Below are 20,980 nucleotides of genomic sequence, written 5' to 3'. Positions count from 1 at the left end.
TGGTTATTAGTTGCATGCGAATGAAATCGCCTGCAGTTCAATGGAACAACCACGAGATTGACAATAGTCCGTGGGCCCCGCTTATAGTACGAGGATAAAACCGTGCAACGATGTTTCATGAATTAATAGATTTTATTTTGTCCAGCAGGCATCACGGCTCATAAACGCCGACTCAGAAGGCGCTTGTATGCGAGTAGCCATCCAGAATACGTCGCGCACCCACTGCAGCTCAGACGATCACTCCACGCTCAAAGGTAGGGGTTCTGCGCATCGTAGAGGCCATTCAAGTTGCCTTACAAATGAAAAAAAAAAAATATTGACGTCTTTAGCATTGTGTTTCTCCCAGAGAGGGAAGTGAAGGTGTCGACAGAAGGAGTAGGGCTTGTATCATAGCAAATCAGCATGACGCCATCCCGACGCAAGCGCAAGCTAACACAACTTTTGTCGAGCATCGGCTATTTGTAAGTACTACGTACTCTATGGGAAAGCAACACTTAGATCGAGCTGCGGTGAAAATGAAATTGTGGCTGTGACAGGAAGGGAGGGCACAGAGGGGCAGGCATTTAAGCGCGGAGAAGAAGAATCTAAGATCAAACAACAGTATGTTCAAGAATGTCTCCGAAAACATTCCAAGGGTTGTATGCATACCAGGAAACCTTAAGCGGGCTCCCAAGGTTTGTATGCATAGCTACTTTTCTATGATAGGGAGGGTACCGGGTTGTGTCGAAGCCTAATTTCTGCCAGGGTGTGGCGCTTTAGACGCGCATTTTCAGGGGGTGGGCGGGTAAGGGCCAGTCTAGGGAGGGTCTTGCCTGGGCCTCGAGGTGTTCATATACTTTGCATGTACTTATACCACCTAGCGCATGCAGTGTAGTAGCACCTAACGCAAAATACCCCCTCTATTACCTTCGGTAGGATATCAGTCCCTGTTCCGATGCCTACCCCGGAATTTACATACAGACAACCATCCATATTCTCCTTTCTATCCGCCAAGCAGAGACGTGCCACTGCTCTAACTCAAATTCGTAAACTTGTCTCTGTTACAGATGGTAACACCCCTTCCGGGCCTTCCTCCTCCGTTGCCAAATGGGATATCACAGCTGCAGAGCTCTCCAACCTCCTGCAAACACGTAATATCGAGGGTCACACGGCGCCATATTGGGCAACTGTGAATCACCGGCAAGAAGTACGCTCGGCATTTACTAAGTTATTCGAAGTTGATAACTTCAAATTTTCGCCCGAATGCTCTTCCGACCTACGTCTTGCATGCATGCGAACTAGCAACCATACATTATTCTCGGACCTGAAGTTGCAAAATACCAATGGTAAGTTTCTCTTAATACCCACCTGAGAGCGTTTGCATTGATGTATGACAACTCATCAGCCAAGAACGAGTCTTTAAGACTGTTTCTGGGCTGTCAACCAGATAAGGTTACGGACCCGGTGGATAATGGGGGAGACAACCACCAGTTCATTGTTTCCTTCGATATCGAGAAGTTCCAGAAACGCCTGTGCACTACACGAGAATTAAATTATGAGTTTGTTGCACGTGGTATAGGTTCATGTCTTTCGGGTCGTTCCTTACGCTCACACAATCATGCCATCTCCTGCAGGACGTATATGGCGATTCTCCTTCAATGTGGGGCCTGAGGGGAAATGGGTTGCTAGCTGTGGTCTCTCTTCGCCCAGTCTTCCAGCTTGTGCACGTTCTTCTCTCCGGCTAGAAACTCATACAACTGGCCGTGGAACACCCAGAAAGGTACACAAGGATGAGGGAACAGAATTCAAGGAAATACGAGCGCCGAAGGGGTAAGTTTAAATCTGCCTTGACACATTCGAAATTGAGGTACTGACGAATTTATGATTTGTATGCGACTATTCTTTGTTTCCCTGTTGGCTATACAGAAAGATGGGCAATGTAGATGGAAAAGCCAAGCCCACCTATTGGGAATCGAAGTTGAGCGATCAGTGGGTAACATACGAGTAAGTCTTTTGCTTCCTCAACCTTATCTTGGAATGGTGATTGCTGTGAACAACATATCTCGCCACTCTTCTCCTCTGACGATTTCAATTGACTGTGTTGTTGTAGCAATCCCAATGATCTGGCCTGTGATGACACCCTACATGCAACGCTGAAGATCACACTCGAAAATACTCCGCCCGTTATGACAGGTTCGCCTTCGCGCACTTGAAGTCCAATACATACATCTGCACGTTCATAACACGCTCACAGACCGTACATTTCATACAGGTTGTGTTTTGCTGTACCTCTAGCTTCATTCGGTGTTTTGTGTTGCTCCATGTCTTGTCTTACTAGTTGTCGTCCTACGTACTTGATTGTGACCAGAACATTGTATCCCTGTTCTATTTGATCTTTTGGTTGTATGCGAACGAAATCACCTATGGTTCAACAGAATACCAGTGAGTGTCACGATATTTATAATAGCTCGCGGACCCTGCCTATGGTGCGAGGATAAATGTACAAAAAAATCTCATAAATCGATAAATTTAACATTGTCCAGCAGGCATCACGGCTAGTCAACACCGACCAAGAAAGTGTTTGCATGCGAGCAGCGATCCAAAATACGCCACGCACCTACAGCGGTTAAGACGATAAACCCTAGATCCGAGGCGAAAACTGAGTGACGAGGGGAGGAGGGGTTCTATCATATCAAATCAACATCACGCCGTCCGGACGCAGGCGCAAGAATCACCACGACTATACTTATTTCCCTTATCTCGTACACTTCTCCGCAGGACAGCTCTTAGAGCACCGCGGCTTAACCTTATAACAGTTCCGCGGTGTATGGAGTGTATTTAGAACATTGAGCTGCTTAGTCAGCGCCAAGTTGTTCGGCGATGCCAGCTGCTTAGCTTGCACCAAATATACTCTTTCACCCGAACCTAGATTCACAGAATCACTTTTTGCTTTTCTCATGCTGTCCTATCGCGTAACCCAATGATGAGCGCTGAGCATTAGCTCGCTCAGTTGAGCCGGCTACCGTCACGACTACCCACGTTCAGTACTCTAGTATTTCAGGATGGTGTCCGCCTCAGTCGCAGTAATCATATCAACGACTACCACCGCCGACAAGCTGAACTGGAAGTAGGCCATCTGGATTGATCTTTTAGGTTCTTTGCCGCCCAGTGACGCGTTCAACTTTTCCATATCTCTCCTTCAAGTTTGTCTTCCGTCGAGAAGCCTCTAGCGCTCCTCACAGTACCCGGCACCGACCACTCAGTTCTGTGCAATGAATGCACTCTAAAGCACGCGCAGTTTGATACTACCATGGACACCAACTTGAACAGTCTACTTATTCTTACGAGACTGTATGGAGTGACTATCGAATAAGGTCAACGAGGCACTAGATATATCGGATCAACGCGAGAACGAGAAGAAAATGGGAAGAAGCGGGTAGCGAAGTACTCGGCTGATGGTGACATGTCGAATAGGTTGCGAACATCCTACAGGTAAGTCAGTTTGTCACATTATTTATATCGTGTCCCCGATACACGGAGAAAATTGCTGATAGGACGTTTAATCGGTTTTGGGCACCGTAAGTCCAAGCCTGGGAATGGACCCTCGTCATCATTGGCCCTGTTTTCTTGCTTCAACTGATTCACGTTCGAGCTTACGGTGCGTAATTGTTGAGTATGTGTGCTAATGTTGGACCACAACAGGACAGTCTGACCACTTGTCTGCTCTCGTTAAGGTTAAGGTCCTTCGATCATAGCTTTCATCTTTGCCAGGCTCATCTATGACTGGGGTGGAGTAAAATGTCATCATAGGCCCGTAAGCAATGCATAGTGTTCGTCAGTAGCACAGGAAGGGGCTGTCGAATTCTCAGAATGGTCAAGCTTTCATCGGTGGCTTTCAAATTTTCAATCAGACTTTCATCAACGCCTTTTACTTTTTCGGCGGTGTTGAACTGGTGGCGGTTGCCGCGGGAGAGTCCGTTCGACCGCATCAAACTATCCCTCGGGCTATCAGGGCTACTTTCCTCCGGATAGTCCTTTTCTACATTTTGACCATCCTAACAATTGGACTCAGAAAGACTCTACGTGCAGCAGATGGTGAGTGATGAATCTGGAGTGGAATTCGCTGCTCATCTCTTCGACCTACTATCAGACTCGGATGTGATAGTATCTACACTGACTGTGGTGTTCCAGCGTGCTAGGTTTGGCACCGCTGCACACGTCGTGAATGCCGTCCTCTTGACAGCGGTTCTGGTCAGGCCTCTCGCAATAACCAGTCGAGGCATTTTTGTGCCTACACTCGTGACTCCGTGCTATCGCCTTGTGTTCATAAAATGCAACACTGACAATACAGTTCCGGATGTAGCATGGCGATCGCAGTATCATTTGCGACGTTCGTCTCACCGAGATAGAAATGGCCTACATTGAAGCATGTATGGTGGTACTTCATACCCAAAAAAAGATGTGTAGATGCGAATGTCTAAGTACAGGTAGATACAGATCTCAGAAATTCAAGATGGCAAGATTTCGTACAAAACACAAAGAATCTTCGTAACGATAAAAAAAATACAAGCAAATCAGACTTCGATTGCGTAGTCACAAAGCAACGGTATTGACCATGCGGATGTAAAAATTCACTCTGCAGCATGTATCCTGGTCAATTGTCACTATTCCGTGAGCCATAACGAGCTAATTTTTTTCGAGTGTCATCTCTAGCTTTGCATGTAGGATTTTATCGCAGTCTACATCTGTGGGATGGCTACGACAAAACAGTCAGTTGAACTCGTCAAAGGAGAACAGTAGCAATATGTGATCGAATTGAGGAAGCAAAAGACTTACTCGTATGTCACCAGCTGATCGCCTAACGTCCAACTGGTCCACTCAAACTTTTCGCCGTCTACTTTGCCGATGTATCTGCATAGCCAATGGGGGAGGAAAGGATCGCATAGGAATCATAGATATATCAGTACCTCGGCTTCGGATGTGTCAAGGCAGATTTAAACTTACCCCAAGGGTACGAGTGTTTGTTCACATGTCTTGCTCCCACCCTTGAACACCCTTTGAGGCGGTGTTTCACGCCCAGATTCCCCTTTCCTTGTACGAGTTTCTACCACAATTGAATAATATACTGGAGAAACTGGAAGACTAGGGGAAGAGAGGCCAAAGCCAACGATCCATTTCCCCTTTCTCCCCATTTCGAAGCCGAGCGACCATATACGTCCTGCAGGATATGTATGGCATGATTATGAGCGTAAGGAACAGCTCGGAAGATAAGAACCTATACCTCGCGCAATAAACTCGCAGTTTAATTTTCGTGTAGTGCACAGACGTTTCTGGAACATCCTGATATGGAAGGAAGCAACGAACTAGTTGTCGTCCAGTCCCCTCGCATCATGCACTTCAATCTCATCTGGTGGACAGCCCAGAAATTGTCTTAAAGACTTGTCCTGTGCTGATCAGTACGTCATACATCAATACAAACGCTCTCGGGTGAGCATTGCAAAGGACTTACCATCAGTATTCTGCAAATTCAGTTTCAAGAATAATGCATGGTCGTTAGTTCGCATGCATGCAAGACGTAGGTCGGAAGAACATTCGGATGACAATTTTGAGATGAATAACCTAAACGCCGAGAGTCCCTCTTGCCGGTGATTCACAATTGCCCAATATAGCGCCGTGTGACCCTCGATATTGAGTGTTTGCAGAAGGTCGGAGAGCTCTGCAGCTGTGAGATCATAAGCACATTTATTGGCAATTAATTCAATGGAGGAAGGGCTGAGATTCGTGGTGGAGACAAGATCACGAATGCGAGGTAGAACAGGTGGCACGTCTCTGCTTGACTGATAGAAAGGAGAATATGGATGGTTGTCTGCATTTGATTCGGATGTTAGAAATTGTGTCATACGATGGAGGCGAGCTAGCAATGGACTTGCTATTATCGATGACTTCGGATTTCGTAGCCATCATGGCGGGGTGAGTGATGGGAAAGGGGTCTTTCGTTGAGGTGGTGATACAATAGAATAGGGGCGTCGTGCCAAGCATCCCACGCGACCTCATAGGGTGAGCAAGTGCCAGACTGTTGGTTGTCCATGCGTGCTTCAGAGTATATCCATTGAAGACTGAGCAGTCCGTGTCGGTGACTGTGAAGGGCGCTAGAGACCTCCCGACGACAGACATACTTGGAGGAGAAAGATTAAATGCATCGTTGCAAGTTGTCACGGTGCGACAAACGGGATCAACCCAGACGGCCCCTTGCTTCTACTGGTAGGTAGCAAAAAAATCCCTGAATTTAGGCCCTGGTTGATGAATGCAAGTATTATTAGTAAGCGCTAGTCTACGCTGTTTCGGTTCGATCACAAGTCGGGTCGGAATGTGAAAACTTGGATCCAGCTTGTGTCGTTGACGCCTACGGCTCATCCACTAATTTATCAGAATATTATGCTACTTGACGATATCATTCGTCTATATCGAACCCAAAACACGCGAAAGTTACGGCGCTGTCTTACTTCTGTTCTACCAAATTTCTAGGAATCTTGAAACTTGTACATCACCGCATGCCAGCAGTGCACCTGAACTTCTTCGTTTCTCTGTATCTTTGATTGTCAAAGTCGCAGAGACAGCTGACGACTATCTAACAGATTCGATCACAATTAGCCAGTATTGTGCCTTTTCTGAATCACTCCGTCAAGTCTGCGTTGTTGGTACATTCATGACTACCATAGGCACGGGGCACCATGGTACGTACACTGTCACTTGTTACGTTCTGAAATCGTACTCACAAAACACATCCTTGGCAGACTCGTCAAAGTGATTATGAAACATGCCCTTCTCTAACGCTTTTAACGCCTGTGCATCTTCGTATCGTAATGATAGAGTACCCCTAACGTGATTTGTGAACTCATCTTTTCTTCTTGCAACTTCAGCTAAACGAAGCTACTAATATATAGCGCCGCTCACCTTCGAGTTCGAACATTACGAGAATGCATGACAGATCCTAACGTTGAGCTTTTTCATCGAGTACCGTCTTTAACAAGACCTGGAGGTTCCGCAACTTGAAGTCGTGCTATGCTTATTCATGACCTCACTCAACTTTATAACGCAGTGCTAGGGATGCCTTACGAACCCATGATGAGGCGCGACAATCATTCATGCTGCTGTAGTCTACTTTGCTGGTTCGCTGTCATGATGTCCGATTAGGACCTAGTTGAAGCAGTTGTTACAGCAAGAGAAGGAACTCGAAGTTCATGCAAACCGTTGGACACCTAACCGAAATTATAGCAGAAGAAAACCTTCTGACTGCTCGGAACCATCATTATCGCCTCAATATTCTGATCTAGGCTCTTATGACACGTCCGTATGTGATTGAAGGTATAAAAACTTCGCGACTGTCTGACATCTGGTAATCATTCCTCTCGATCACAGTCATGCAGCTCTCACTTGTTTTCAAGACGCTCTTTTCCTTTATCGCCATCGCGGCAGCATATCCCACGCCATCGGTGATGAAACTTTCTTGTGAGGAATTATACGTTACTCTAGTTGATGGGTGTGGAGCTGATATACAATGCAGCTATGGCTAAGCGTTCGGGGGGGCTTGGCTCTAACCTCGTTGGTTATTTGGACACTAGGTCCCCCAATGATCTTAGTCAACCTAGCGTGCCCGCCGGTCCTCCCAATAACGACGTTAACTACGTGAACACTCGGGCCCCCAACGACCTTCAGTCAACCTAGCGGACCCAGCGGACCTCTCAATAGTGACATCAGCTACTTGAACACCCGGGCCCCCGACAATAGTCACTCCAGCAATCCTTCCACCACTCCTTCCACCACTCCTTCCACCATTCCCTCCACCAGTTCTAACGACAAAAGTCACTCCAGCAACTCTGCTAATAGCGACGCTGAATACTTAAACACTCGGGCTCCCGGCGACGATGATAGTCACTCCAGCAATTCTGCCAATGATGACGCCAAGCAATTGAGCGTTCGGGCCCCGGACGATACCACTAGTCATGACAGCAATTCTGCTAGTGATGACGCCAAGTACTTGAGCGTTCGGAACCCCGACGATACCACTAGTCATGACAGCAATTCTGCTAGTGATGACGCCAAGTACTTGAGCGTTCGGACCCCCGACGATAGCAGTAGTCACTCTAGCAATTCTGCCAACGACAACGCTGAGTACTTGAGCGTCCGGGCCCCCGACGTCAGTAACGTCAGCAGTACTTCTAATACTGCTAACTCTTCCAATGGCAATGGCGATCAGAGCGATGGCGATGAAGATTAAATCGTGAATCGCGAGGAGTAAACGTGTATCCAAGAGAGGTACTGTCTGCCTTTGTTTTCTATTACTGTTTCAATAGTGACTCGTTGTTTTCGCAGAGCAAAAGAGGGTTCGTGACTCCCGAGGAATGATACAACGTGGTCGGCATCACGATCCATCTGTCCTATATATATATTATATCCACAATACCCGTTTCTGCAGTGCCCACGTCATTCTACCTCTCGACCTGTTCTAATAGACCTCCCAGTACGATACTATTTCCACTCAGTCTTTCAAACTAAGACTGAGTGAGCATACTTACTACCACGTCCGCATATACCTACCCGACAATACGGGGTCCCCTTTTTTCTGCTTATAGCGGTTGAAATAGTTTAGCCTGTCCAGATGTCAGACGATGTACATTACTCTTTGCATTGGTTGTATGTCTGTTTTTATTATGTCAATATGATGAGCGTCATGCATATGGTAGTTGAGCGGGTACAGCAGCACGTCGAGCTCGCACGGACGTATAGCAATTCGGCACACTAAGTAGTACAAGGTTACTGACAGCGAGATACAAATACAACAGTCTGCCAACGAAAGGATAGCAAGTCGGTACTGATCGAGATCGATATATAGTAGTACATAGTTAGTGAGACAGCGAGAAACAAATACAACAATCTGTCAAATTACGAGCCAATCAAACAGTGACAGATTCAGAAGGAAGCTCTTCTTTTCCCGTCAACGCAGCTATGCTATGCACGAGCTGTTCAACCTGTTTTACAAGTGCACCAAGTCGGCGATCCTGTTCTACGAAGCGAGATTCCATCATCGCAGCCAGCTTATCGTCTCGCAAGGAAAGCGAAATAATCTCGTCGACGTTAGCCAAAGGTTCGTCTGACGTTTCAATGCTTGTATCTTGAACCCGGTCTTTAATCTTGACCAGCCAGTGTTTGTAAGGGTGGTGATCCTCGACCACGTCGAACACATCGTGAAATGCACAATCGCCGCATAGGGCAATGGCGGAGTTGTTTTCTGCGATAATTGTTAAGCTTTGTGCCCCGTCAGACGTATGAAAATCTGACCTCCGCAAGTAAAGCATACATAAAAAATGCCTTCCATCTTAACGCTGCATTCAGCACAAGAATAGGCATCCTCATTCGCAGCTGAGGTTCCAAGTATCCTCTCGAGTGCTACTCCCGTGTTCCCATTTAGTTTCTCATCACCTTCCCGCAAATCGACAGAGGTGGAGGAATCATCTGCTCGAGTGGCTTCGGTCGGATGCGGAAGTTCGGGTCCATCTAATTGCGTTTGGGATACGTCTTCCGGCGGTGTTGTGATAGGCAAGATAGTAGATAAGAAATTCCTGGCATACCACCGAACCCGGCCGCAGCGACTATAAGGTAGCACCATGCGGAAAACAAGCAAGTTGTGCGTCGCCTTGTGGTCCGATGGATATTTGTGTTTTGAAACCGGCAGAGATTCGCATTCTAAACACAAATTATACCCGTCTAGATATGATCAGTTTTATCGTGCACCATAGTTGTTTTTGATCACACTCACCATCCTCGCAGTCTATACAACGGTGATATACATCAGTAATAAGGGAGTGACATGCGTCGCAGCAACACCTGAACACCAGATAAGTCGATGGTTAAAGAATGATAGGTAACAGAAGCTGGACTTACTCAAACAATCGTTTGCGCATCTCAAGTTCAGCTAATGAACTCCAGCGTTGAACATCCGATTCGGGCAGCCCTTTGGACAGGGATTTGAACCTTTGTTGTTCCTCGGGCGATAGGTAAGATGGCGTTTCGAAAGGGTACGACTTTCTCTTGCTGTGGAGTTTATTCATGCACCACAAACGAATATATTCGTGCTTGACATCTTCAGGCTGCTGGCTGGGGGTAGATGCGACGAGCTTCACAGGCCTTTCTATCAACTCCTGGTCCTCTGTCAAATTGAAGAGACCGAGTTTCAACGCTGTCGTATCAATCTCCAGTTCAGTGTCGTCAAGCCCAAAATTATGGGTTTCACAATATTCAGCGTCGTCTGCGGTTAGTTCTGGGCTGTACCAAAAGTTGTACTATTGCGGGGTGTCAGGGACCGGAAATAAATACACTATTGTCTCCACGCACCAAGCCCTGTGCATACCACGTAAACCTCGCTTTTGGATCAGTTCCCTGATGGCGAAACGATTCTGCTGTAGTAGAAGGAAAAGCGCATCACAATCGCGAGTCTGGGAGCATACCTGCCAGTTGTTCAACACGCAGATCCACCGCTTCCAATATATTGGCTATGGTTTGAGTTTCGCATTCAAGCTCTCTATCCACCAGAATTACTGTCCTGGCGAGTTTCATGATTTGTAAATGCCTCCTCATAACGAGGTAAAGTACTGGCAGCAAGAACTGAACAGGCATTCATGTGAACATTCAGCACAAGCGTCGAGTGAACGATGACTTACATCTTCGATGCGACCGGATCCGAAAAGTTTGAAGGACTCTTTGGAGTCGATTTCATACTTTACAGTGTCAAGTCTTTTCGCCAAGTCCTTCTCCTGAACGTTGCGACATCCATCAGCCAATTGCGTGAGATCTACATCCGAGTCTTCCGGCCTAAGCTCTGCAAGAGAACGCGTGAGCCGTTTGATGTCTGTTTACATGTGTAAATATCCATATTCAAAGGTGAGAAGAGCGCCAAACCATGGATAACATCTGAATCCAAGTACAAGGCGATACACCTCCTGTTTACTGGAAGTACATCTGCTTGCGCATGAACCATGCTGTTCAAGACTTGTTCAATTCGTGCATGGTAATATTGGCTATCCACTCTCCAACCTTTGCTGATGTAAACACTCCAAGTTCGACCTGACGACAACGACTTAAATACTCACCTGCAGCCCAGTATGCAAGTGCTTGAAGTAGACTCAAGCCCGGAAGTATCGCGGAAGTAAAGGCATTAACTTCCCTTACGCTGACTAAGCCATTTGCGTCGTCGTCGAAGATCTCGGATAAACTTGAAGTGTAGAAAACTGACAGGTATTTCAAGCACCACTCGTCTGCAGTGTCGATTGGAGGAGATTCAGCACGATGTACACTTGATGTCACTTGTGGGCGTGGAGCTTCACGATGCAGCTGGGAGAAACGGTGCGTGAAATAATCGTGGAGTTCTGCGATGAAGTATAGTGTCTTGACACTTGTTGACCATTTCTTGAAGATGATAAGTATGCGCTTCGACCACGACTGCGCAAAGACATACCATCTCTTTCCAGATAAATTGGAGGTGCTGGTGAAATTGACCGAGTTAGTGATGCATAAGGTCGAGTTTCTTAATCCTTACTGGATCCTTGACCCGGCTAAATTTGCCGCCGAGGGCCGACAGAATGCGCATTTCAGAATCCTTGATGGCATCTTTGATGTCGGCTGTCTGTTTATCAAGCTTGAACATGAAGAGTGCGCGATTCTCTTCGAGTAAGCTGACTAAAGGAGTGCGCAATTCATGAAGCATTGAGGCATCAAGGCGGTACTGCTCCGCGACCGATTTCTTCGCTGATGGGGTTTGTGAAGGAGGTTTGTTGACATCTTTGGATGGTGTATCAGAGTGCGCTTGATTATGTGGAGGTGCTTCTTGTTGCTGGGCGAATTTCACTAGCTCTGCTAATTTGTCTTCGCTTTCGAAACGTGGATCCATTCCACCGCGCATGATCACTTCTTTCGCAAATCTCTTTTCGCGTTCACTTTCAAAGTATTGGTCCATTTTACCGCGAAATTTCTCTCCTTTCGTGATCTTCGCTTCGCGTTCACTTAGCATCTGGGTGAGTTCTTCCAGTTTTTTGATCGCAGTGTCGACTCCCAACGCCGTCCTGATGGTCAAGGCGTCCCGAAGTTCCTGCATACACTGGGAAAAGTCCCCGCTAATCCTGAGGAACTCACTTGCCCAATGGGATGATCTAAAGAATTTCACTAAAAATGCGGTTCTCAATCCGGCGAGAAATCCAAAAGCTCGAGGTCAACTAACCGATGAATTTCGACTTGTAGTATTTGTCGATGGTATTTCCGCAATGCTCGACTTTTGTCTTGATCTTATCCAAGACACCATCCAGTCGGCCCCGAATAGTGCCGCGAGGTCCCACAATGTCAGGGTCTCTAGTGTCCTTAAGTCTATCAGCGAATCGAATCAGCGAAAATTGTGTTGGATGGGCATCAACCAACGAACTGAAGAAGCATATTCATCATATCAAATGCCTTTGCAAGCGTCAAACAAACTGTGCGATCGTTCTCTCTTCGTCTTATTTCAAAATCCACGACAGCCTTGAAAGCGATTATAGCCACTTCAAGTTATCTTAGCTGAGGTGGTATTTAATGTCTACAAGTCAAATACTCACCACTAACAAAGGGATGGATCTGTTGCAGAGTATCCAGGGCGTTCATCACCTTCTTTGCCTCTCCAAAAAAGCCGCCCATATTCTTCTTTATCAGGTCCGTAACCATCTGGTCGGCTGCGGACTGCTGAATGACTGTAGCATTTTTATTGTATAATGTGCGCGCTGATTCAACTTCTTGAGTGGTCTTGACGACCAAGTCCCCTATGCGAGGATACGATAATCTGATTATTAAATGGGTGGATGGAGTGACGACGACGAACCTGCCCGGTCCACATTGGTGAGCATTCTAGCCGACGTCGATTTAGAACTTGTTAGGGCATCATCCAACGCCTTCTGTGCCTGTTCGGTGGTAATATCGGACATGACTTGCTCTTGATGAATCTCGGAGGTCCTGTAGAAGAAAGAGGTTGTTGAGCAACAAAAGAGGGTAAGTGAATCAAAAGCGAACGATCAAACAACGAGCTTACGAGTAGGTTTATATCCATAGAATTTGACACTTGTAAGCGCCAAATCGCGTGCTCCATCACAGATAAGCCTTATTCTGCATCATCAAGGAGCGACTGAACGTAAGACGTCTGACACACAGTACTACATGTGTACGATCACGAGGGAGTCAGACTGATCCCATCATCAGCATACCCTGCAAAGGAATCTCCCCTAGATGAGTCAGAATAGTTACAGAAGATTATTGGTATGCAAATTTGATCGGCTGCTAGTGCTTGGGACTTCGTACGACTCACCTAAACTTTTGCGTCAGAGTGAGTCCTTCGGGGTCATAGGCCCTATGTCGTCATTTGCATCCTTTCCTTTGTACATAAGCGGTTGATGTGGTGCCGTTGTATTAATATGATTTGGATACTTACTCCAAGCGCCATCTGGCAGGATGGCGCAAGTAAGTATAAAAGGAAAACTGCGATGGGAGGTTAGTAAATGAAGATTAGATCAATTGAACTTGCGAGTATTTTTCTGATTGCGGTGATTTAGCCAAATTTTTCACGACCCGTGTTACTCATTTCCACTGGTCTTTCCATGGTACTGACAGTGTCGCATCAGGTGCGGCTCTCCTTTCGTCGCGGAGTGAGGACGTTACATGTGATTATTTGGGTGATAGGGAATAGTATAGGAACACACCTAAGTTCTACCAAGTCTACCCTGGAAGACCACAGGTAAAGGGATGAAAATAGTCGTTCTTTCTTCGCTACATGTGATAAGTCTTCTGCAAGGTACATCGCTGTATCGATAGACAGCCGCAGACTCTGCGAGGTTCCAAAAAGAATAAGAACTGGATAGTAGGTATGGGTCGAAATCTGTGCGCAGTGGTTGGAGGTGCGGAGTGAACATAATGGACCATCAGTTCAGTGGAAGGAAAACGAATGGTACATCAGCGCAAATACATGTTGATGTGTGCTTGCTTATAGCCGCATTACTACTCAACTTACTGGCTTAACTGAGACGATTGTGATGGAGTAGCAGAAGGTAAGGACTATATTTTGTTTCCCGTGATATGATGCATGACTTTCAAAGACGAAGACGGCTGACATAAAGTTAACAAATACAGATATTGAATTATGTAATCTGGGTTCAGCCTCGGGCGAGTACAATTGGCATTCGTGTCCAACATCATGCGAAGTCTCAAGATCTCAAGGTTAACACGTCAAATGGTTCCTTCGACTGCCTTGCGTTTCCCGGAGTTCCCTGGCGCCCACCCGGTGCGGCAGTGTTTAGCGCCCGAAGCCAATACAGCAGCGAACTTTAACTTTCTAACTGAGGAAAAGAGGTAGAAGTTATTAATATTAAGCGTTTGCATTGGCATCCAGGCCGGTTCTAACACTCCTCAGGCCTCAACGTTTAACACTGCGTCCTTCGCATTACCATTTCAACTATGATGCTTATATACTGACTAGCTTTTATATATACATACAGTTGTTCCTCCCTCATCTCGTCCATCCTTCACATTCTACGCTACCAACACTCAGTCTGGTGTGTTTCCTCCCCCCTCTGACATTATGTCACTCACCCGGAACTACTCCCGTATACCCATTACCCACATTCGCAGTCACAACATCTTCGGCGGCTGCGAGATGATTCTCATCAGGCCGTGCAGCTTCCCTATCAACAGACTAACCGTAAATACCCCGACCATGACTGTGGACTATGGCGGGCTGTACCATTCACAGAGCCCTGAAGGGTTGTTCATGTGCTCAAGGTCTGTCCTGTCCCGTCATATTACTACTTCCTAACGAGAACACTCACAAATGCACCGCTAGATTATCATCTCACGAGATTACCAAGTCTTTATTAAGACGTTCGTGCTCACACTCCTGACGTCCACGAATCTTCAGTTTGAATTATGGAACGTGATGCCCTACCAACGATCCCCGACTGTACTAACGAGCGTCGACGATCCTAAGCTTAGCATGACCTCGGATACTACTTATACAACTCTAGATATCATGAATTCCTGCATTTTGAACCAGTCCTCGCAATACAGAACCTCGCATGAGTCCGACAGCCTATTTTCCTCCAGGAACGACTATCCCCACTTTGTGCATGCCCCAATGCGGATCTCGTAGTTGGCACCGGACCACTCAATCACGCCAGAAAGTGTCCGTCGTTGGATGAGTAAGGTAGGCCTTCAATTGCGCGAATTTACTTCCCTTAGATCATTAATTGATACAACCATCAGCTCAAGCACCTGGATACACTGCGCTGGAAGAATGAGGCACCATACTTCATTCAGGAGGGTTGTCCTCCCTTCTGATTACGTTGAACCGATTGGCTACTCTTATCAGTGTAATGTCGTGTATCAAAGAACGTACTTGCAAAAATACATATTTTGCGAAACCGAGGTCGACCCGTGCATTCTCGCGCACCCAAGAACGCGGATATCCAAGAGCGAATTGTCAGGGCTCACCACTTACTAGATGAATATGCTATGTTGATGTCAAGGTATGCTAGGTATTCTGAACAGTTGCTTTCAAAATGACAGGTCCTAGGTCAAACCATGAAAACGATTCGTGGTCTGCCGCCTTGTTTCGTTGATGATCATCGAGTCTTAATCCACTGTGAATCTCTCCTACTGCTAGTACTAATACATTTCTCCTTTTCGAACAGTCCTGATTTGAACACGGATTTCTCTTTACACTGAAACTGGACCCCCTGAACACTATTACTCTTCGATCTTTGGTTCCACGAACATGCCAGCGCCGTAATACCTTGCCTCGCCACCGATCTGTGCCTCATTACCGAGGTGCGCCCCGTTTGGCAACGAAAGCTGCAGAATTGCAGAGACCCGTGGAAGATAAAACGAAGCGTTCTCAAACACTCTGCCCCACTGCCTCTTAGCACGAGAAGGCTCTTCATTCTCAGACGATTGATACTTGTGTGCAAAGAACTCCTCCAGACAGTCGCAATCATTGCCATCTTCGATAGCGCGGATAAGAACAGGATGGAGGACAACATTGAAATGATTCTCGAGAGCATCGGAAAGTGCTGAGTCGGTTCCCTTGAGATATTTCTTCTTCACGCTTGCCTTACGGTAGAGATGAGTGAGCGGGAAAGCGACGACAGTAGTGCCTCCTTTGTGCAAGTCTCTGATTTCATCAACGACAGCCTGCACCAACTTTTGGTCCAAGTTGGGATAAGTGTTGATGTGGGATTCAATGTGCTGGTGACGAAGAAAGGCCCGTTCCATGGGAGTATAACTAGGTGGTGTAATCCCATCTTCAGGCGGTTGCTCGACGACTTCGACGTCATACTGGAGCACCAGACGTGTGCCCTTGGTCACGGGCATGACTTTGTGCTCTGTGTCTGTGTAGAATGCGACCACAACTGGATGGAGCTCTTCGCCAGACTTTCTCGGATGCTTTGTTGGATGCATGTTGACAATTGTCTCGACGCCTTGATGCCTTAACATAAGCTCTCCTCCCTCCCATTCCGTGTTGAGTGCAACGAGCACTGTTCCATGATGAGCATCGCTATGCGTAGAGTCACGATGCCAGTCGAAATGGCCTCCTTCGCCGTATATGGCGAGCTTGTATAACTTGAGGGAAACGTTTTTCCCGACGAACATGCTGGTCTGAAGTTCATCCTCGACTTTGCTCACAAACTGTTTATATTGTGATTTCTTATCCCCCTGCAAACTGAAAGCGAGCTCGTCCGCTTTGAGCTCTGTTCCGTTCCTGTAAGTTGGGTCCAAGACAGTTTCTGCTCCCCTGCCGAACGGCGAAGGGGTGGCGTGCTTTTGTAATACGCCGACGTCAGGGTTCATCCATGTTCCCACGTCTTCTCCCTTGACGAGCAGCTTGAATGTGGCTGTCCCTACCCGGCTCTTGAAGGATACGAACGGACTGCAGGCGAGATTGTCGAGCGCACGCGTGAGCTTGGTCTCTCTTTGTACTTTATATGCTACATCACAGCTGGAAAAAGAATCGATATGTTCCCCGATGCGCTCGAAGACGGAGAGCTCATGCTCTGGCTCTGAGTTCGAGGAAACTGATGAGGTGTCCGAGTCCATTTTCGCTGATGTGGTTATCGATGGAAGAGTGGCAAATGGTTTAAATCGCGAGCGCCTCAGATTATTACATAAATGATCATACCCTGTGGCACTAGAGAAGCACGAAGTTTTGTTGTCCGCTGGAACTCAGGGACTGGACCGGCCGGTGGCTGTTGTCTACGCATGATGCGTAGCATCTTAAATGCATCTTTTATTGTGGCCGGCATGAATTGGACAGGCAGGCTTGGCCTCGATTAACAGCTGCTCGCGGGCAAATACTAGAACTGAATCCACTATCGAGTCCACCTAGAGCCAGCTAGTCGAGCGCCTACGTTTAGAGGTCATGACAAAATCAACTGCCAGTAATAAACAATAATAAATATCAATAAACCTTCAATGCACGTCGTGTTCGCAATTCGAAAACGCGCTACTTAGATCACCTCACTGTCGATGAAATCGTTTCCGCTGTCAGCCAAGCAGCTGCAATAAAATAAGTATACAAAAAACGACCGGACGTTGAAAATGATGCCAGCATCACTGTACCGCCGGAAAAATCCGAGACCATAATGCAGGCAAGTAGACTTGACGATAACCCCTGCTCAATGCATCATGTATGCAAAAGTACTCGCAATCAGTCTTCTCAATGGTGCCAGGTGTTTGTAATCTGAAGCTGCAATGCTTGAGTAGACCGTCATGTCTGATAACTGGTCTGATTGGTTTCTCTTTGTCACAGCGGCTTTCATCAACTGAAATGCAGCACACGCTCATTTTGCTATATACAGAGATGTAACTGGAGTTCAACGGAGCAGAGTGATACGAGCCTGCAGTATGCAGCTGCCACAGGTATGGCGCGCCATATTGATCAAGGTGTCTCCCGCTTACCATATTGCAACTTTACACTATCAGGGGTATCATTCAAGTTTGTATTCGGAAGGCATAGAGCCCGGGTGTACTCAAGAATGGCCTGTTGCCAGTGTGCATTAGCATTTTATTCAATGATATCGGTACATCGCCACTTTCTCGGCTTCCCATTCATCCCGCACAATGAAGCTTTGAAAGCCCGGGGAAACCAACAAACGTGTTTATTCCACATGTGTGAGAGATTTATAGCAATTCGGCACTGATCGATCTATACTAATACAAGCCTACAAGGTCACCGAGACGATGTTTGCCTCGTATAAAGCACCGCTAACGTTATCTGTGAACGAAGCTACTAATAAGTCCCGCTCACCTTCCAGTTCGAACATTACGAGAGCGTATGACAGATTCTGATATTGGGTTTCATCGAGTACCATCTTCAACAAGAGCATCTGGAAGTTCCAGAACGTACCACGCCTATCTGTGACCTCACTTTATAACGCCTCACAAATTCATGATAAGGTATGACAAACCTTCATGCCGCAGTCTACTGGTTCGCTGTCATGATATCCGATTGGGATGTTGTATCGTCCCGTTAGGACCTAGTCGAAGCAACTGTTACAGCAAAAGAAGGAACTTGAAGTTCATACCAGCCATTGGAGACCGAGCCGAAATGATAGCATAGAAGAACTTCTCTGACTATTCGGAACCACGTTATCGTCCCAATACTTGACTTGGCCCCTTACGATACGTCCGTATGTGGTCAAAGGTATAAGAACTTCGCGAGTTTCTGACATCTGATGACCATTCCTCCCGATTACAGTCATGCAGCTCTCACACATCGTCAAAACACTCCTTTCTTTTATCGCTATTGCGGCAGCATATCCCACACCATCGGGGATGAAACTTTATTGTGAGGACATGCGTCACTCTTGTTGATGGGTGTGGAGCTGACATGCAATACAGCTTTAGCTAAGCGTGAGGGGCTTGGCTCTAACCTTGTTGGTTATTTGGACACTAGGTCCCCTAACGATGTTAGTCGACCTAGCGTGTCTAGTGGCCCTCCAAATAGCAACATTGACTACTTGGACACTCGGGCCTCCAACGATGTCAGTCAACTGAGCATGCCCAGCGGCCCTCCCAATAGCGACGTTGACTACTTGAGCACTCGGGCCCTCGACAACAGCCACACCAGCAATCCTTCCAATCCTTCTTCCAACACTCCTTCCAGCACTTCTAGTAATTCTAACGACACTAGTCACTCCAGTCACTCCAGCAATTCTGCCAGTAGCGACGCTGAGTACTTGGGCGTCCGGGTCCCTGGCGATGACACTAGTCACACCAGCGACACTTCTAACACTTCTAACCCTGCTAACACTGCCAATGGCAATGGCGATGAGAGCGATGGCGACGAGGATGTTAAAATGTGAGTCGTGGGGAGTAACCGGACGAAGAGGGTTCGTGACTCTTGAGGGCTGAAAGATGATACAACGTGGTCAGCATCACGATCCATCCTATATAATGTTGCCGCAGTCCGGTTCACTATATATCTATCTTATATCCACAATCATTCTTGATACCCCCGCCTACGTCATTCTACCTCTCAACCTGTTCTAATAAACTTCCAAGTACGATATTGTTTCCCCTCAGTCTTGTGAACCAAGACTGAGGTCAGCATACTAAGTACTTACTGCCGCATCCGGTGCATATATTTACCTGACAATACAGGGTCCCCTCTTTTCATGCTTATGTGGCTGTATACTAGTAGTTTAGAGACGATGTACATTGCTCTATGCATTAGTTGCATACCTCTGTTTTTATGATGCCGATATGATGGACATCATGAACCTATATATGGTGGTTCAGCCTTTGTATAGCATCTGCCTTGTTGTTCGTAAAAGCAAGTGGACATCTGTTCCTATATTCTCATATAAAAAGGACAGACGTTAAATGGCACCGCTGTATGAATCACCTACACAAGAACACCTAGACGATGTCACTTTCCCAATTTCATACTCTTCCGCACAATGAAGGCCAAGAAACATGTTTATTTCACGTGTGCGAAGGACGTATAACACTGATCGATCTATACTAGCACAAGGTCCCTGAGACAGCAAGAATCAAATACAACCGTCTGCCAATTTATGAGCCAATCAATCAGTGACGGATTCCGAGGGAAGCTCTGCTTTTCCCGTCAATGTAGCCATACCATGCACAAGGTATGCAACCTGTGTGACAAGTGTATCCATCGTTGCAGCCAGCTTATCGACTCGTAAGGAAAGTGAAGTAATCTTGTCCACATTATCCAGAGGTTCGTCTGATGTTCCGATTCCTATATCTTGAACCCGGTCTTTAATCTTGATCAGCCAGTGTTTGTAAGGGTGGTGCTCTGTCACTACGTTAAACACATCGTGAAATGCACAATCACTGCATAGGGCAATGGGGGAACCGTTTTCTGTGATAATTGTTGAGATTTGTGCCCCGCCAGACGCATAGAAATCTGACCTCCGCAGGTAAGGCATACATAAAAAATGCCCTTCATTTTGATGCCACATTCAGCACAAGCATAGGCATCCCCATTCGCGACTGCAGTTCCAGGTATCCTCCCGAATGTTACTCCCATGTTCCCATTTAGCTTCTCATCACCGTCCCGCAAATCGACAGAGGCAGAAGAATCATCTGCTCGAGTGGCTTCTGTAGGATGCGGAAGTTCAGGTCCACCTGATTGCGTTTGGGTTTCGTCTTTCCGTGCAGTCAATGGTGCTTCTAGCGGTACTGCAGCGGGCATGCAAGTGGATAAGAAATTCCTGGCATACCACCGGATTCTGCTGTAGCGACCATGAGGTATTGACATGCGGAAGACGAGCATGTTGTGTGTTGACTTGTGGTCGGATGGGTATTTATGATCTGAGACCGGCTGAGATTCGCAATCTGCACACACATCATAGTCATCTATGTAAGAACATTAGCCGTGTTGCACGAAAGAAATGTTTCTGTGACCCTCACTGCA

General features: G+C 46.7%; 8 protein-coding genes across 8 annotated transcripts; 3 read left to right on the top strand and 5 right to left on the bottom strand.

Moving 5' to 3' along the window:
- Positions 1-934: 934 nt before the first annotated feature.
- Positions 935-2,522, top strand: F5891DRAFT_1279930 (uncharacterized protein; the record flags this gene model as incomplete). Its single annotated transcript, XM_041370376.1, has 4 exons — positions 935-1,325; positions 1,385-1,552; positions 1,614-1,809; positions 1,869-2,522. 4 exons carry the CDS (start codon positions 935-937, stop codon positions 2,134-2,136), a joined length of 1,023 nt encoding a protein of 340 aa, XP_041223274.1. The 3' UTR covers positions 2,137-2,522.
- Positions 2,523-5,342: 2,820 nt separating this feature from the next.
- On the bottom strand, positions 5,343-6,275 carry F5891DRAFT_1241405 (uncharacterized protein; the record flags this gene model as incomplete). The annotated part of the gene is made up of 3 exons (XM_041369727.1): positions 5,882-6,275; positions 5,489-5,808; positions 5,343-5,428 (listed from the first exon to the last, which is right to left on the bottom strand). The coding sequence occupies exons 1-3, from the start codon at positions 6,151-6,153 to the stop codon at positions 5,343-5,345; spliced, it is 678 nt and encodes a 225-aa protein (XP_041223273.1). The 5' UTR covers positions 6,154-6,275.
- Positions 6,276-7,182: 907 nt separating this feature from the next.
- On the top strand, positions 7,183-8,257 carry F5891DRAFT_1279928 (uncharacterized protein; the record flags this gene model as incomplete). Its single annotated transcript, XM_041370375.1, has 4 exons — positions 7,183-7,344; positions 7,399-7,488; positions 7,544-7,694; positions 7,768-8,257. The coding sequence occupies exons 1-4, from the start codon at positions 7,320-7,322 to the stop codon at positions 8,255-8,257; spliced, it is 756 nt and encodes a 251-aa protein (XP_041223272.1). The 5' UTR covers positions 7,183-7,319.
- A 497-nt stretch (positions 8,258-8,754) lies between these two features.
- Positions 8,755-10,443, bottom strand: F5891DRAFT_514365 (uncharacterized protein). Its single transcript, XM_041372107.1, has 5 exons — positions 10,372-10,443; positions 9,922-10,319; positions 9,797-9,864; positions 9,319-9,744; positions 8,755-9,268 (listed from the first exon to the last, which is right to left on the bottom strand). Exons 2-5 carry the CDS (start codon positions 10,086-10,088, stop codon positions 8,934-8,936), a joined length of 996 nt encoding a protein of 331 aa, XP_041223271.1. The 5' UTR covers positions 10,089-10,319; positions 10,372-10,443; the 3' UTR covers positions 8,755-8,933.
- On the bottom strand, positions 10,248-13,256 carry F5891DRAFT_514315 (uncharacterized protein). Its single transcript, XM_041372106.1, has 12 exons — positions 13,085-13,256; positions 12,878-13,008; positions 12,618-12,818; positions 12,449-12,563; positions 12,251-12,393; positions 11,573-12,195; positions 11,492-11,518; positions 11,127-11,442; positions 10,936-11,070; positions 10,698-10,885; positions 10,372-10,641; positions 10,248-10,319 (listed from the first exon to the last, which is right to left on the bottom strand). Exons 2-11 carry the CDS (start codon positions 12,978-12,980, stop codon positions 10,459-10,461), a joined length of 2,034 nt encoding a protein of 677 aa, XP_041223270.1. The 5' UTR covers positions 12,981-13,008; positions 13,085-13,256; the 3' UTR covers positions 10,248-10,319; positions 10,372-10,458.
- Positions 13,257-15,643: 2,387 nt separating this feature from the next.
- F5891DRAFT_1047019 (uncharacterized protein) lies at positions 15,644-17,227 on the bottom strand. The gene has a single exon (XM_041362337.1). The coding sequence runs from the start codon at positions 17,131-17,133 to the stop codon at positions 15,787-15,789; it is 1,347 nt and encodes a 448-aa protein (XP_041223269.1). The 5' UTR covers positions 17,134-17,227; the 3' UTR covers positions 15,644-15,786.
- Positions 17,228-18,550: 1,323 nt separating this feature from the next.
- On the top strand, positions 18,551-19,727 carry F5891DRAFT_514250 (uncharacterized protein). The gene is made up of 2 exons (XM_041372105.1): positions 18,551-18,883; positions 18,937-19,727. Exons 1-2 carry the CDS (start codon positions 18,796-18,798, stop codon positions 19,398-19,400), a joined length of 552 nt encoding a protein of 183 aa, XP_041223268.1. The 5' UTR covers positions 18,551-18,795; the 3' UTR covers positions 19,401-19,727.
- Positions 19,728-19,998: 271 nt separating this feature from the next.
- On the bottom strand, positions 19,999-20,967 carry F5891DRAFT_514212 (uncharacterized protein). The gene is made up of 2 exons (XM_041372104.1): positions 20,476-20,967; positions 19,999-20,425 (listed from the first exon to the last, which is right to left on the bottom strand). Exons 1-2 carry the CDS (start codon positions 20,837-20,839, stop codon positions 20,124-20,126), a joined length of 666 nt encoding a protein of 221 aa, XP_041223267.1. The 5' UTR covers positions 20,840-20,967; the 3' UTR covers positions 19,999-20,123.
- Positions 20,968-20,980: the final 13 nt, after the last annotated feature.

The sequence above is a fragment of the Suillus fuscotomentosus genome (genome assembly GCF_016647785.1).
Source record: "Suillus fuscotomentosus strain FC203 chromosome Unknown F5891scaffold_44, whole genome shotgun sequence".
NCBI classification, from domain to species: Eukaryota; Fungi; Basidiomycota; class Agaricomycetes; order Boletales; family Suillaceae; genus Suillus; species Suillus fuscotomentosus.
This window is presented reverse-complemented; position numbering and strand designations above follow the sequence as displayed.